Below are 17,913 nucleotides of genomic sequence, written 5' to 3'. Positions count from 1 at the left end.
AAATATAGCTTTTGATAGCTTGAAATGATAGATAATCATTTTAATTTTTCTAATACAAAAATGAACTGGTCATAAGCGGCAGTATGTTAGATTTACTTCTAGGTTTACTTTTTCTTTTTAGTAATATTATATTCACAAATAAACTATGAAGTATGAACAAAATTTACCGGCGGCTTACAAATGGTTCGAGCCCCCTCGATGGTTCAGATATCCTTTATCCAATTTCGCGGTTGCGCATGACGGCCATATCGCTATGCACAAATTTTTGGTAAAGGTTGGCTTTATCCTGCAGGTTGTACATTCCGATGCGGGGAAATGGGTGGTGAACTTCTCTCTCGTTTTCGCCAAATGCAGTTCTCATTTTATTTCGATACTATAGTAAAACAGTAGCAGCAGCCGTCATTGTCAATGTGATAAGCGAACGCGACAGAAGCGAAAGTACCTACTACTAAATGCAGTTTTCGATCATGTTCTGCTAAAACATTTTGTATGTCGTGCGTGCGTGGTGCGTGTGCTGCAAATTCCTGCAGGAGGACGACTCGACCGGAAATCGTTTATTCCTTAGAAGCAAGCGTAAAGCTTTACCGTGCCGCGTGTGTTCATTTAACTAGCCAAAGCTAAATTATTCAGTAGTGGGAAACAAATTTCCGAAAAAGCAAGCTAATCTCGATGGAAAATTGATGAAAACCTCAAGTGGTGGAAAAATTATAGGTCACTCACATTCTCACACGTATAGTTCCCTAGTATAGCTCATCCTATTCTTGCGTTCGTCTTCAAGGGGTTCTCTCTTTTTCGCTTTATCGTCCGCACAAGGATACATTACACACGGACAACTCCTGCGGAGTGTTTCTTCTTTTCGATATCGATTAGTTCTCCCGTGATGATTGTAGCGTGCGTATTTACAGTACAATAGCAATGCTGAGCGACATGTGATTAGTGAAAGTTGGCATTGGTTGATCTAACGCTGACCAAATCTGTCGGATCGCGAGTGAAAATTCATATTGCGTTAGATGTTTATAAGGAAAATGTACTTTTCGCAGTGCTACAGCGTCGCACACATGCATGCACACGGGCCAGTGTGAGGTATTTCGTTATGTAAAACCACCCCTTCAACCGATGGCTCACCATAACCTCATTTCAACATGTTTTCGTTCTGACATCCGCTCTCCCGTTCGCTTCTTCTCAACACATCATTGCACTAGCCACATGGTTGCGATGTACTATATTTCACCCTCCGCTGTTGGATCTACTACAATTTTGCTAGTAGGCTGCAAAATTAGTCAAAGCCAAATAATCTGTATTGTTCGAATATATCTATTAAGCTATCTTCAAAGAACCGCCTTCTTTTGTTGGGGAAAAATCGCTTAGTTTTTTTTTTATTTCAATTTGTACGCGCTTCTAAGCCCAGGGTTGTTGTTCTTTTGCTCTCTCTACGTTAAACACACAGCTTTGGAAACCGGACCAGTTTCACACACGGTGATGGGGGTGTGCCCCCTGACGGGAGATGCAACCGCCCCAACGTTACATACCGTCAGTTTCTGATTTATACGGTACGGACGAAATAGAATTCCTCCTGGAAGAAATACGGGATCTCGAACCAGCCTGCTGTCAGCTAGAGGACATTCAAGTACGTACCCACTTATAGCCTATCGCAAGAGTATAGTAGTTGTAGATAGCATAGCAGAAAGCGCGACCTTCATTCAGAAATCTTAAAGTTCTATCTAGGGTAATAATGCAGTATATTAGTTGTTTTTTTTTGTTTTCCACCATTGTTGATATAAGTCAAATTTTGTATACTACTATTAAAACAAAATAATTAGTATTTACATAATTAAAATCGAACAAAATCGAACATTTCTTCGTTATGTAAATGTAATAAGTTACAGTAACAGTGCTGGTTTAAGAAACGTTTTACTACATCAGTTTAGCAAGCTTATTACAATTGAATTTACTTTTTAGATTATGCTTATTACCCAGCTACTGTAACGTTATCCCCGTTAAAAGTGTGAAGTGTGCTCACCCAATGCAATATAGATAGACGGAATTTATTGGTAGATTTAGTGATATTGCGTACTAGCATATCCCTATACAACAGCCTAACGCATATTATTAGTTTGCAATCTGTTCTACAAATTCTAACTTGACCATCTGTAGCTTTGAGGTTGAACTTGTTTGCCGTGTGCTGAGCACTTCTCAATAACGACTTCGACAGGAATTGATGACTTTAATCAGTTTTCCTACAAAAGCGGCTTCCCTTTATGGAAGAATATCAAATGGAAGTAAATTGTTTAAAAACACGACATTACTAATTTTTTTATAACGGTAGTTTTTTATAATCACCGGAGCAAACGGTTAATAAAACAATGGTACGATAAAAAAGAAGAAAAACAAAAAGTTTTTATCGTTTCAGGTATTCTAAGACGCTCAAATAAACATTAGTTAAAACAATGGTGTTGATAGAATCCCAAGGGAGACAAACCGTAAAGGTGACAGAGCAGAATATTAGGTGCGGGAAGGTCATTGAAGCAATGCTTATTAAGTTTGTATAACATTTACTTAAGCTGTGGATCCGCGGATCGAATTCGCGAGAGCCGATTATAACCTATGCGGGCTTGAGGGAGAATTTGGGTTCTTCCAGGCCATGTGATTCGCAGATAATGCGTAACCTTTGAACCACAGCGGACTGATAAAAAGTGTTCTCTATAACCTTTCTATAAGTGTATCATTTCAATCTTCATTAATGCTGGCGGAGTGGACTTTTTTCGGATGGTGATAAAAAAAAGATAGCTAATTGAGCATGATAAATTTCCCATGGAAGGTTCTTAAATTAGTTTACTTGCAAAAAAATCTACGTCCTTGCGAGCAGGCTTGCGGCAATTAACCGAAACATTCGCCATGGCGGACGAAACCATGCGTGTAGGCGTGTTTTGAGTTCTTTCTTCGTTTTATTTATCAATTTCTCGTCAGTTTTCGCGACAGAATTGTTGGAGTAGATCTTACGCTTCAGGTTTGTACAAAAATTCTTGATGGGACGCAACCGAGGGACGCTGGGCTGGCTCGCCAATTTGGGTACCAGCCGCTCCATATCCTCCAAAGATCACTTTGAACTCCGACCAGAACACCACGTCTTCGCCCTTATGGTATTTCTAAATGAACGATGCAACTTCCGGCAGGCTTTTCGTACTATAAAATTCCCCTTTCACGGCTAGTCCGGAGCGAAAGAAAAGCGGCTTTGGCATCCTTTCTCGCTGATTGTCAGCCACAGCAGCGCCTTCTTGGGAAACTTGGTATGTGAAATGGACTTCACCTCGCAGCTCACTTCCTTCGTGGGGGAAGTAAACTACGAAGGGCCCCCTATCAGTCGTGACCATCCAGGGTGAGATAGGTCTCGTCGTTCATCACCACCGCCACGTTGTGATTCGCTGGAGAAATCGCCTTGACCATCTTATTCAACTGCTGCCGCTGCGAAATTGCCTGTAGCTCCGAGACCAGTGGACGGGACATGTCGCTTTCTGATATATTGTCCATGATCACCAGGTACTTTTTCACTGTTTGGCCGGTTGTATCGACCTCTTGACCAAGCGCACGCAGGGATGTAGTCACTTTTACCTCACGGTTTGTCACTTAGGTGACAGGGGTTTGTTACCTAGATGACACGGTGACAGCTCAATAAATATTTTTGATCGAGAAATTACATGGTGCAGATTACAGATAATTCAGAAAAAGTTGGCATATTGCAATGGAATAGCATGGTATTTTTTACCTGCAAGAGAACGGATATTTGTGTTTCCTTTTCAGCGAAAATAACGTTTTCCTTGCAAGTTAAAACAAAATCACGCGTCTCTACTGCATTATTGTAATTTATATTTTTTAAATTGTACCTATTTCAAAAATAAAAATATTGTACATCTCCGAATTTCTGATACGGTACACTCACATCTCGTTTTACGTCCACTATTGGACAAATAGTTTCTGAAACTCAGAGTCCGCAGTTTTTAATGAATCTGTCAATATTGCGGAGATTCCACCTATTTAGACTCCCACGCGAAAATTATTAGCGTGGTTTTTTTCTGCGTCTCCCACACATGGTTGTAATTTAGCAATTTGAACCACCAGTTTTTCGTCATTGCCTCATCTCTGTTTCCCTTGTTCACAAGCTTATTTTCAATTTATTAGTAGCTACGGAATTATTATTACTCAAATATGAATTTGCGCTGGACTCGTATAATTACTGCATGGCACAATATTTCTATGACAGTTAAATTAATTACCTTAAAAATAGTGCTAATTTCAAGTTCAGTTATAAATTAAATTCCAAGTTTTGTCTTAAACTTAATTCAAGCCTATTTATTTCTAATTTCATGCCCAATTTTAAATATAGTTTCAAGTCCAATTCCAAATACAATTTTAAGTATAATTTGAATCCAATTTATATCCAATTTCAATTCCTACTTGAAGTTCAATGTCAAGCCTAATTTCAAGTTCAATTTCAACTTTGATTTTTAGTCTAACTCTTCAAGCACTTCAACTGCTTTTGAAATATTTCACGCCATATGAACCAAAATGAACCCATATTTCACGCCATATGAACACATATGAAACAAAATGGAGACATTCTTATTGTCTTAATGACTTATTCTTGTTTACAGCCGTATCCTGCATTCGTACGAATAGTTTGTTTCAAACAAATTGGGAGCACTATTCTCATATTCGAATGAACAACAGGAAAGGGCGTTCGAACGTGCGAATTGATTCGAACGAAGACAAGAATACGAATCGGCTTAAGTTTCGAACGAAAACAAGAATAAGGGTGAATATACCTTCGAAAATACTGATAAACCTTAAAAGTTATAAAAGTCTTTACCAAGCTACTACCAACAAAACAAAAAAAAGTTTGCTCCAATACGTTGTGTAGTTTCTGAGAAAAAGGTACATAAAGTTTGAAAATCGTGGTTTTCCAGGAGCGGTGTTTTATTCCGCCGCAGTTGTTCCACGCCGCACTGGAATGCTTATGGGTATGATCGTTTTTCGGCCACTTCCCGTGATCGGATCATTACAAATTTAGTATCAAAATAAGCGGAAAAGACTGCAGAATCAAAATCTGGAAAATAATGATTTTTCAAAATTTTTGATCGTTTATGTCCCCTTAAAATCAAAGTTTCAATTTTATTTAAAATTTAACTTAAATCTGGAAGTAAAACAGATTTCAAATTGGGCTAAGCATCGAAAACATCAAAATTCAAATTCTGGATTTCAAATTCTTCAAAAGCTCGATTTCATGTCTAATTCCAAGTGAACTTTTCAGTCTAAATTACTCCAAATTGAAGTCCAATTTCCAATTCAATTTGAAGTAAAGCTTCAAATTCAAATTAGTCTAAAATTCAAGCCTAATTTAATATTCTATGTCACCCTACCCTATGATTGTGAGAAACGTGCTGCTCGAGCCAAAGATGCTGATATCTGATGCTGATACCTGATGCAGAATACCCTATGCCAAGTCCGATTTCATGCCTAATTTAAACTATAATTAGGGGGAAGTTGTGTTTAGCCGGAGAGGCTGCTATGCCGGACACTGGCGATTACTCAAAAACAAAAATTGATAAAAATATTTAGAAAGAATGAAATTAAAGTACTTTAATGGTACTATTGTTCTATTTTTTCCAAATAATTTCATCATTTCTTGTTTTTGAGAAATCGTTAGTGTCCGAGCATAGAGGCCTGCTCGGTCATACACGACTTAGGGGGAAGTCGTAGGTCCAGGGATACCTCGATACAAGACAACTTCGTTATAAAACAACCTCAATATAAGACAATTCGATGTACAGGGTGTTCAACAAGTTCGAATACAACTTTTCATCGTCCTTCAGTACCTCAATTGAATTGATTGAAGGGTCTTGGAATGCACAGAACAGCATTCTTTCCAATTTCCATCCGCCATTTCCATCTCCGACTGCTATCGGTTTCAATGTTCACTTCAATTACAAGAATAGGAATTGTTCCTTATTTCTCGCCGCCGCCGCGCCCGCCGCGTCGCTTCGGTTACTGTGTCCGATACCGATTGCACTTGGAGACCTTTCTCAGATTCAGACCCCAGCATCGTGTCGAGGACGGTCAACTAAGCTCCGTTTATCTTGTTGCTTCAAACCACTGCGCTGCTAGTGCGGTGATGTAATAAGATCACGATGTGTCTGGATCGTTTCTAGCGAGTGGCTTAGAGATTCACCGATTACAGCTCAACGATGACCCGATTATCATTTGTCATTCTGTCGGTTGAAGTGTTCGAGGTTAGGTTGTGGATCAACGCGACCGCTCGGCGAAGTGGCCACTCGTCTTGACTCGACTGACGATGAGCTTCAGGGCTTGATCTCGTCACACCCGGGCCGGGCTCGGGCCCGGCTTGACTTACGACGTCGATGTTGATTATTGCGCAATGAATAAACGAATTTATTCATGAGCAGCCGGGGGAGGATATGGATGCGATGGGTCGTATGCTATCGAGAATGAAAGGTTTTGCGAAAGATGCAGCCTGGGGTGACATTGCGATTCTCGTTTCGAGTTATTTTGGTTCGTTTCGACCACGTTAAACGAATGGGCGAAACGAACCAAAATCACTCGAAACGAGAATCGCAATGTCACCCCTGGTTTCGTTTTTAGTTATTTGTTTACCGCGCGCGACGAAGGAGTACCGAAACGTCGTAGTAAAGTTGTTTGCGAGAGGTGAGAGACCCGGCGACATATTTTGGTGGTTTTGGTTCCACCAAGTATGTCGTAAAGGTTCTCAATAAACACTGCTTCAATAAAAATTTACTCAGAAAAGAATATCTTGTATTTTCATTTTTTAAACACATTTTTAAAGTGTATTCGAACTCATTGAAAACCCTGTAAGACAAGTTTTGTCTTAGAGTCACTCCACAATCATGGGTCATACAAAATTGTGGGTCATTTTAGCTCTAGCTGTTGATTAGCGTTTAAATATCGCCTAACTATTGATCAAATTATTTATGTTGCTTATGAGTAACAATTTTAGCAATCACTTCGTATAATCAGCAGAAAAATCAAAAATGACCCATAATTGTGGACTGACGGTAAATCGAACAAATTCCTTTTGACATAGCTGGTAACGATACCAGAGCTAATTTTCCATTCCAAAATCGACGCCATGAAGATGTTAATTATTTCAAAATAACCCCAAAAATTGTAAAAAACTAACAGTTCAAACAATAATAAATAGTTCAAAAAACGTAAACACACAACACAGAGCGCTACTGCTAAATTTTTTGAAAAAAACATGTTTCGATATAAGACAATTTCGATATAAGACAACTTTTTGGAATTTAAAATTGTCTTATATCGAGATACTACAGGGTAGTCTAGTTCCCAGTCTAATTTTAAGTCTAATTTCAACTTTGACTTCAAAATCCGATGGCACCCGAGAGTCCGGAGATTTCAACCTAAGCGGCCGGTTTTTTTGTGATGAGTAATAATATATTTCCCATCCTGCGATTATTCGATTTTTTCAGGCTTTACTATTACTATTACTACTTGATTTAAAACATTTCTCTGAAAGGTCGAGTGCCTCATCTTTTGTTTATGGTTGGGCACGTTAGTGTGAAACATGCTCGAGAATAATAGTTTTCTAATGATGCTCGAATATAAATTCGAGGGACGTATTGAGAATATTAAGAATACAAGTTCGCAATTTCTTTGCATATCTGTATAAACATCGTGTCTTATTTATATTTCATCAATTTCGACGAAAGGATTTCGAGATAGCTGGCAGCAGAGCAGGTGAGCTTTCAATCTCGCTCGAGTCACCGCTCGGCACCTGTACATCCTGGGACTCGCACGCACATTACCGTCAAAGGATAGGGAACACACCGCTACCGTGGGGCGTTGCGCTGCACTGCGACGCCTCACATCTAACTAGCCCCACTGGGATCGTGAGGATACTACTGGTGGTACGCGCAAATGGCACACAGTTGCTCCTTACCGGACATGAGATTTTGCTATTAATATATTTTTACCATTTTAGATATCCTCTGCAGCATGTCTCGCTTGTGAATGCTCGGCTGGTACCGTACAAGTGGGCCTCTTTTTACTGCCATTGATTGGACGTTTAAGGTTAATGGTAAGCAGACGATTTTATCGGTGACACTAGAAATGAATGTTTCCCATTATTGGATAATGGTTGACTAATAAGTCAAGGCAATAAATCTAGTCCAACCAAACTGAGCCAATTTATAAAATATTTGCTGTACAAAAAAAAACGTTTCAAAAAAACGTATTACATCCAATGCTATCTAGGTATTTTAACACAATAATCCCTTGAACTTTACCTTGCGTCTGATTGTCTTGAAATCTTGACACTTTCTACAACAAAAGATCATTTTCGATCACTACTGTTGTTGTGATACAAAGCTTTAATTATTAGAAAAATAATATTTTGCTATTTTCAGGTTTTTTGCGCTCTGTTTTCATTGTTGATAACTTGTTTGATGCTGTTTTTGGATATATCACACATAGCGTTAATGTTTCCCTTCAACTGGGGAAAATTGGTTAGTGTTTAAGATTTGTTAGCCGCACCGAAAAGTTATTTACATACTGTTTTCCTCTAGAATGCTTGGATGTACCTGACAATCGGTTTACTATTTCTTGTTGGATCGTCACTGCTAATCCACATGGTGTTCTTCGCAGAGGAATTCATGTGGGTACCGAAGCATACGAAGGACACATTGTTCATATCAGCGGTAAGCCCTTCGATTGTTTTATGTATTACTATTTTCACATTTTCTTTTTCCCGTAGATAATCGGTTATGTATGTTCAATTGAAGCTGTGATCCTGGCGGCTTTGACACGATGTCCCTCCCAGTACCGTCATGTAATCGACGAGTATAGCGACATGTGCTTAGAGGAGCGCGAACTCAGTCCGATCTGTAGCCACGAGCTAACAAACAATGTAAACAACGTCACTACCGACAACAATAATGCAACTGCAGTTAATGGAAACGAGTTATCGAATCATCGGAATTACAACAAAGTTGAAACGGGTGATAGCGCGACACCAATGTGTAACCAAAAACCTTATATACCAGGTTAGTGGAATTTATTTATTATTTAAAGCAAGCGTAAGGGTCGCAGTGATGAGTCCACACATGGAAAAAAAGGATGGAACTATCAAAAATTGGTCAAACATAATTAAGTGCACACTGTTTGGGTTATGTAACTGATCAAACTTTATTTCTTTCTTACTGACTACAAAATAGTTGATTGATCCTCCCATTTGCCAAATGCGACCTTTACGGGCTTTAGGTTTCACATCAAATTGTGTATTGCTGCTATCCACCTTATTTGATGCAGAACGCCAAGCTGTTTTCTGAGTTTTCTTGAAATTCTGGCCGAATTATTTTCAATTGAAGAGTTTTGTGGGCGGTTACGTTGTGTGGTATACTACACATTCTTGAGCGATTTTCCGTATTTCTGGATACCCTGACGCGACTGATCAGAGCTTGGATTGGATCGAGTGGTGAGTTTCATGGGCATCTCGGGGACACTATCGAATGCCTTCGAGACACGGCTGGGATTGAGACTTGAGACAACAAGGTAGCTAATTTCTAACCCAGACTGAAAGTGTGGTCTAGGAGGATTGGCTAAAAATAAATGCGTTGAGTACCAATATATGAAAAGAAGAAATTCAAAGAAGATAACCACGCGCCTCTCACGGGCTCTAATTGTTGACGGTGGCGAACTAGAAGTGCTAGATAAACGCATGTATTCGAAAATCGGAATATCTGGTGACCGCGGACAACAACGCTACTAAGGATATTCAGCAGCGCATTCAAGCAGGAAATCGGGCATACTTCGCGAAACGCTACAATTAAAAGACATACGCCGCAGTACGAAGCTGACAATGTACAACCCGAAGTTTTTGGAGCTACTTAGTAGAATATGACACCGGAAATTAAATAAAAAAGAAAACTTTTCCAATTAATAAAATTAAAATAATTAATCAGCTCCAGGCCGTGGTTACCTCTGCTGTACGAAGAAGTCGTCTCCATTCTACTCGGTCCATGGCCGCAATTCGCCAGCCACGTAGTCTGCGTAGGGTCCGCAGGTCGCCTTCCACTTGATCGATCGATCTTGCTCGCTGCGTGCCCCGCCTTCTCCTTCCAGTCCGATTTTTGCAGTGTGAGCGATGGGTGGTTCCCTAAGCAGCTGATGCAATTCATGGTTCGTTCGCCTCCTCCACGTTCCGTCTTCCATCTGCACTCCGCCGTAGATGGTGCGCAACACCTTCGAAAGCACTAAGGGCGCGTTGGTCCTTCACGAGAATAGTCCATGCCTCATGGCCGTAAAGGACTACCGGTCTAATCAGCGTCTTGTAGATTGTTAACTTCCTACGGAGTCCAAAGTAGGCACGATTTCCTGCCATAATGCGTCTTTGTATTTCTCTGCTGATGTCGTTGTCTGCGGTAACCAGTGAGCCCAGATACACGAACTCTTCTACCACTTCGATTTCATCACCGTCTAAATGAATCCGGGGAGGGAAGTCAGCATTCACTTCTCTAGAACCTCTTCCTTTCATGTATTTTGTTTTCGATACATTAATGACAAGGCCAATCCGTTTGGCTTCAGCTTTCAGTCCGATGTACGTTTCCGCCATCCTCTCAAAGGTACGTGTAACGATGTCAACGTCGTCTGCTAAACCAAGAAGCTGGACGGACTTCGTAAATATCGTGCCACTCGTGTCTATCCCCGCTCTTCTTATCACACCCTCCAAAGCAATGTTGAACAGCAAACATGAAAGCCCATCACCTTGCCGTAACCCTCTTCGAGATTCAAAGGGACTCGAGACTGCCCCTGATACTCGAACAAAACACATTACTCGATCCATCGTCGCCTTGACCAATCGCGTTAGTTTATCCGGAGATCCGTAGTAGTGCATAATCTGCCATAGCTGATCTCGATCGATCGTGTCATACGCTGATTTGAAGTCGATGAATAAATGATACGTGGGCACGGTTTATTCGCGACATTTCTGCAACACTTGTATGTCGTATCCGTAGTAGTAGTAGTATATTCGTAGCGCGAAAATCTGATCCGTGGTAGCACGGGAACCCACGAATTCCGCTTGATATTGCCCCACGAACTCCTTTGCAAATGGTGATAATCGACGACATAAAAGTTGGGAGATTACCTTGTAGGCGGCGTTCAACAGTGTGATTGCGCGGTAATTACAACAATCCAATTTGTCGGACACACGATGCCTTCCGTCCACTCCTCCGGTAGTAGCTCCTCCTCCCAAATCTTGACAATGACTCAGTGCAGCGCTCTAGCCAGTGCGTCACCACGGTATTTCAGCAGCTCGCCGGGTAGTTGATCAGCCCCAGCCGCTTTATTGTTCTTTAGTCGACCGATCTCTTCTGCTACCTCCTAGAGGTCGGGGGCTGGTAATCTGTCGTCTGTTTAGCTACATCGCTGTTAAGGTGCTCGTCATAATACTGCTTCCACCTCACGTTCGTTCGTGAGAAGATTGTTGTCTGAGTCCCGACACATGTCGGCCTGCGGCACACAGCCTTTGCGCCTTAACTTCTCGTAGAATTTCCGTTTATCGTTAGCACGGTACAGTTCTTCCATCGCCTCACGATCTCGTTCTTCCTGTTGGCGCTTTTTCCTCCGGAAGACCGAGTTTTACTTGTTCCGTGTTTGTTTATATCACTCCATATTCGCCCTCGTACGGTGTTGCAGCATTCTCGCACGTGCTGCATTCTTCTTCTGCACTAATTGCTCGCATTCGCCGTCGAACCAATAGTTTTTTCGGTTCGGATTTACTGTACCTAGTGCCGCTAGAACAGTACTACTGATGGCGGCCTTAATGCCTTTCTAGCCATCTTCAAGAGTTGCTGTGCCAAGTTGCTCTTCCGTTGGTAGTGCTGCTTCCAGCTGCCGCGCGTGTTCCTGGGTAACTCCGGTGTCTTGTAGCTGCTCGATGTTGGGTCGTGACGTACGACTTTGACGCGTGTTATACACCGTCGAGAGTTTTGAGCGCATGGAGACTGCAACTAGGAAATGGTCCGAATCTATATTCGCACTGCGGTAGGTGCGAACGTTTATAACATCAGAGAAGAATTTACCGTCGATTAGAATATGGTCAATTTGGTTTTCTATTCGTTGGTCCGGTGATCTCCAGGTGGCCTTGTGGATATCTTTGCGGGGGAAGAAGGTACTTAGGACTACCATACCGTGGGAAGCTGCAAAGAAGCTTTTCCAACCAAATTCTACTACTTATATTTATTCGCAACAGATACGTATTTCGTCTACAACTTTCAGGCTCCATCAGTGTCTGTTTTCGAACGAGTGTTCGGAACTTTTCTTTTTTATTTAATTTCAATGTACAAACCTCTTATTAGACTGGTAGTTATGGACTTGAGGCCCTTGTCGTGTTTGAGCATAACGTACTGCGAACGATATTAGGCAGGGTACAAACTGAAAGCGAAGGTGTATAGATCACTAGCTTCAGTCAGTGCTTGGATAGATTTCCTTCGTATATCTGGTGAAGTTCGATATGTTACGGCGGGCCGGATACATCTTTAGGATGCCGGATGACAGTGCGACGAAAACGGCTGTCTTCTGCAACTCAACCGGCACCAACACCAGTTCAGCCCCCCCACTCCGTCCCTACCTTCAGAAGCTCTAATTTTTGCATCCAGCTGTTTAGAGTACACGGAAATTGCAAGGCTAGTTGTACGATCAGTCAGTCAGTAATATAGTGGTGGCTAGTGTTATTTTAAGTATTCGTCTCCATTCAAATGGTTACTCGCCGCCGATTTCTCAAGCGTCTCAGAAATTGTAAGCTGCTTTCGACGAGCAATTGCTCGTGATTCACACGCCTCCGCTACTCCCAGCTTTCAGTTTCGACAAATATCGTCCGTAGATCCATCCGCTCGCACAGAGCAAGAGCCCGTATGTCCTGCGTCAATATCTATCGGTCTAATAAGGGTTTTGTATATTGTTAGGTCTGCATGCTTCTTGTTCAAAGCGTTTGGTGAAGGGCTCGATTTCCAGCTTAAATGCGCTGCTTGATCTCTTTACTTGTACCAACGATCTCGAATACAGGAAGTTCGTCGCCGTCAGCAACTACTGTCTGTGAAAGAGGCGTGCTCACCTCCTTTGAGCTTGTGGCATTCATGATGTTTGGTCTTTGACGCATTTATTTTTAGCCCAATCCTCCTAGCCTCCGCTTTCAGCCTAGCAAAGTTTCTGACTATAATATCAATGTCATCTGAGTAGCCTAGAAATGGACTACCTTTGCTGCAAATCGTCACTCTTCAGGAAAATGCTCCCTTTATCTTCAGCTTCCGTTTCATTACAGTCGATTTTTTTTTATTTGAAAGACCTGAGGATAATTTGGTGGACTCAGCTCTTTTCCGAATAACTGGATTCAATTATCGTAGCGTAACTGGCGTAGCGTAGCTTGTAATATTTGAACCCCAGGATTTGGTTGCAATCGACTTTCTCATAAGTTTCATCGTCGAGCAAGACTCATCCATCGCGTTTCTTCATCACTCGGAATTACACCCTACGAGACCGTGTTCTGGCTACTGTTTGCTGTTTAATATTTTGATTTGGTGTTCTCTACTTGCTCAGTAACACTTGTAGTCTTTCCAGAGACGGATACGTCTCATAGTCCTAAAACGATCAGTATTCAATATATTCGCCGTGATGTTCTGATCCCAAATCATCTTCAACCGCAGTTGACAATCAAGGATTCCACTCTAAAACTTGGCTTATAATTTGCGCGCAGTCTTGAGAGTTTCCTTGTACTTTGTAATTACTAGCGTCACAGTATGTACTTCTAGCAAAATTCATCAGTTGTGCCAGCACCCGAGTTGACTCTGATGGATTTTGCAGGTGACTGCAGAATTTTTTTTTCTCCTCTCGTATAACGAATATTTCAAAACTAGGTTTGTTTTAAGCTGTGAAAAAAACCGATCGAGAAAACTGTTTACAAACAACAAAACGCTGCAAAAAGTTTGCATATACGACCACTGGGATCGCCGCTATTGCCAAAACGACCTTCTCAAAATTGCTATTCATTTTTAATTTAAATTATCAGTACTCACAGAGAAGACAAGCGTTTCAAAATAGATAAAAAAATATAATAAAATAACCACCTATTAAAAATTCTTTCTAGTTAAACGTCCCGACCAATCATATAATCAACGTCCTACGTTAGGTAATATGCAGAAATCGAACAACCGTAACCGGCAGGGTTATCACTACCAACCAATTGCCTCAACCTCTCGGCAAAGTCCCACCTTCGTACTGGACGACGAAGCCATTCCGGGACCTTCGAACCGATCGCTCGACTACTCCAGCGCGTGATGATGGAGGGGATACCGGCTCTTTTGGTTCCAGTTTTCTCGCGCAAGAGACAAAAAAGTTTCACTGAAGCTGTCGTAGATCATAACTGTTTATTTTAGGTTTGTTATTGGCATCAAATCGTTGATAAGTAAGTACAAACACCTAAAGATTCACCAGGATCCCATGGGTTCCAGATGAGGAATCCTTTTGTAGTATAAAAAAATTTGAATCCTAGCCTAGATCACGTTTCAGCTGACTGATTTTTATTTGGCATGTTCATTTCCTTAATCGGTTTGTTGGTATTTTAGTTCATGTTATTGATATTATCAAATGGGGTCAAAACCAACTCACTTGGGAGTAGTTTGTACTGATGGTAACGAATATTGTACACATTAAAGCTATTTTGTATATAGGAACGAATATTTTCCAGTAGAAAACTAGCATTTCCAAATAATGGCGGCATAACTCGCCTGCGTGGTGTTTTGGAGACGAAAAAACAATAAAACGTATAAAGTAAATCAATTTAGTAACTAACAGATTTCGTAATGTAACGATCAAGTGAAAGAGTAATTGAAGTAAGCAAAAACGTAACGGTTTTTGAAAATCCAGTTGTTTCAAACAAAATTTCGACGCGACGAACATGACAAATGTATAATTTCGAATAAGATATTTATACTATATATAAAATCTAGTCACAGGTTTTAAACAGAAGCTGTAGATATAACGAAGGTTACGACTCATCGCTAATGGAAAATCATGAACCACGCAAATAATACAATAAAAGCAAAGATAGGTATATACGATACATTTTGGGGAAAATGACAGGCTGAAAATGTGAGAATTTGTATCCGCCCCATAGGAGTGATCCTTCATCCTTTTGTTTTTGATTAATCTTAGCATAAACATAACCTAAGGTTGATTCACACAGGCCCAGTTCTCGTCGATGAAATCTTGTGACAGTAGCTATGTAATAATCTACAATCCTGGGCTGTTGAGGTTGTCGGTTGACGTGAATCAGACTTACTTTCCTCACACCTCAACGCTTCTTACCATCGACATTTTCTTACTGAAGAAAGCCCGGTATCAGTTCAAACACTTAAGTCGCAACATCTAGCACAGTGGGTCAAAAAGCTTTATTAAACTTATACTCGAAGATTTCTCACGCATGCAGATAGAGATTTTTCGCTATAAAGTTGATTTAAGTTTATAAAACAGTTCCTGTCGAGTCTGCACGGAGAAGCTGCAGTTGTAAGCAATTTTTTCACTAGAATGTAGAAAGTTAAACGATTGTTCGGAGGCAATATATTTCTACATATAAAAGCCCAATAGAGCAAAGCGTAGATTATAGTAGAAAGAGTAGCTTGAAAACTTTTCCAAATTCATTAAACATGCGCCTCATCCGTCCTAGTGTAACTATTTTATAGAAAGTTATTCGAATTTAGTTCATATTTTCATCTATATATCTGAAACTCTTGGTTGAAACGATAGTGAAATATGCCTAACAGGGTCAGTTTTGGAGTATCTTATCTGCCGTCCATATTTAAGACAAAATATCATTACATATACACATACACTCTACGCAACCTATTTGTGGAATTATTACAAGGAGTGTTGTGAGCTGATACACCTTACTATGTTTCTCTATAATTCCTGTATTGATTTGAATTCAGAAGACTAACGAGTAGGGCGGTTTTAAACGAAAATATTTTGTTTTGGCCTTTCTTTTTTTTGAACAGGCAAACAGTTGATTCGAGATAAAATGAGATATGTTTAAAGACAATAAGTAGATTGAAATAAATCCAACAAAAATTTGCTCTGCTTTACGAACCCACTGTGCAATGCAAAATGAATTCTATATTCTGATTGATGCATACACTCATCTATTTGTATAATTTATCATAACTTTTTCTACTAAGCATAAAATCCAGATGGTATTAAAACGATCCCGAACGAGTGTTTCTACCTACCCATAAACAGAGAGTATTACTTTTACAGGTTGAATTATCCTTATTCCTAATGAACGCGTCCAGATCCAGATATTGGCTTAGCAATACAGTAAAAAGCAAAGTTTATCAACTAGTCAGAATGACTGTCGCTAAATGCTTTCCAATATTAAATCTTACGAAGTTTCAATGCATGACAAAGCTTAGAGAGAAGGGTAGTCAGTGCTTTTGTAATTTTTTGCCTTGATTAATTTTCCCACATTTTACTGCTGTACGTAAGTATTAAACTAGTTTAATCAGAATAAAAAGTGTTAATTCTATAGTCGAACTGCGTTTTCAAATAAGCATTTCGTTGAATATGGAATTGCGATCAAAAGCAAATTAAAATAACTGACGAAATTTTAGAAACCTTTCATAAGTTATGTATTTTTGGTAACAACGGGTGAAATGAATGTCAAAGACAAACAGACGCGGCTCTGGCGTTAATTCCATCGTTAATATGGCCACGTGGTGGAACTCAAGTGTTGCAGCTTTAAGCTCCAGTTTCAAAATAAATGTGCATGCTTCGAAATGTGTATAACAGAGGGTGTTAGTGTGCAAGCAAAAAAAAACATCTGACGTTGTTTTTGAAAGAATTTTCTTCTGTGGGTCATGTCCGTTTGCTTTTGTTATTTTCCCAAAAATACAAATTTGTCTTTAATGTTATACGAAAGGTATTTAGCTATTTTTTTCAATTGCCTAAATTCTGAATTGAATATCAAATGCAGAAAGTGATTCGAAAATAGTTTAAAAAAATCCTAGGTATATTCACTGGAGCAACATTTTATGTTCACACATCAATAGCATAAATTACATACAATTGTGGTGTGTAAAATAATTTCAAATGAAAAACTATTCATCGACGGAAGTACAAAACCAAGGATAAAGAAGAAATTTTGTCATTGTTGAACCAGATGGTTCCCTCGTACGAGAGCTGTCACAAGCGCACAATGGAATAACCAAAGTTCAAGTACGGCCAACCTAAATTTAAAACGACTCTCGAGGAGGCGAAAGCTGCGACAGACATCTGACTAGTTAGTAAACCTTGATGAGCTAATTTACAGTTATAGGTAGAGGAATACACAAAACTATTGTTTTTTTTCTCTGACATTAAGAAGAAGCAGATGCTAGAACAGTGTTCGTTTATTTCCAAAGCCAGAGCACTTTTTCCTTGACGCTACACGCCACGCAAATTAAAGGCTTTAACACGAAAGTGAAAAATGATTAGACTATCTAGAAGTTGAACAAAGCATTCTAATAAGCGTAGAATGTCCCACAACTGACAAGAGAAAATGGCGACTTAGTTTCACAAAACCACAAACAATACGGATGTAAATATAGTTTTAGATAGTTTTGAAGACGGTTGTAGAAAGATTTATATAACTACAAAAAAGAAGAATAACATACCAATAAATAGAAAGAACTACTGCCAAAGAATTATCCTGAAACGATAGTCGTCTTTAGTGATAGCAATGAAAATTGAAAGCAACAAACACGTACGAACCTTATTTATTTAATGCAACCTTAAATTTACTTAGAATAAATTTTGAACCTCGAAATAAATATTAAT

At 39.9% G+C, this 17,913-nt stretch overlaps 1 protein-coding gene across 1 annotated transcript; it reads left to right on the top strand.

The window, feature by feature from the left end:
* Nucleotides 1-1,504: 1,504 nt before the first annotated feature.
* On the top strand, nucleotides 1,505-14,382 carry LOC128743785 (uncharacterized). The gene is made up of 7 exons (XM_053840451.1): nucleotides 1,505-1,627; nucleotides 7,761-7,958; nucleotides 8,033-8,128; nucleotides 8,457-8,555; nucleotides 8,616-8,747; nucleotides 8,804-9,092; nucleotides 14,192-14,382. Exons 1-7 carry the CDS (start codon nucleotides 1,505-1,507, stop codon nucleotides 14,380-14,382), a joined length of 1,128 nt encoding a protein of 375 aa, XP_053696426.1.
* The last annotated feature ends 3,531 nt before the right edge of the window (nucleotides 14,383-17,913 follow it).

The sequence above is a fragment of the Sabethes cyaneus genome, chromosome 3, assembly GCF_943734655.1.
Source record: "Sabethes cyaneus chromosome 3, idSabCyanKW18_F2, whole genome shotgun sequence".
In the NCBI taxonomy this organism is placed as follows: Eukaryota; Metazoa; Arthropoda; class Insecta; order Diptera; family Culicidae; genus Sabethes; species Sabethes cyaneus.
The sequence above is the reverse complement of the archived record's forward strand: the minus strand, read 5'-3'. Positions and strand labels throughout refer to the sequence as shown.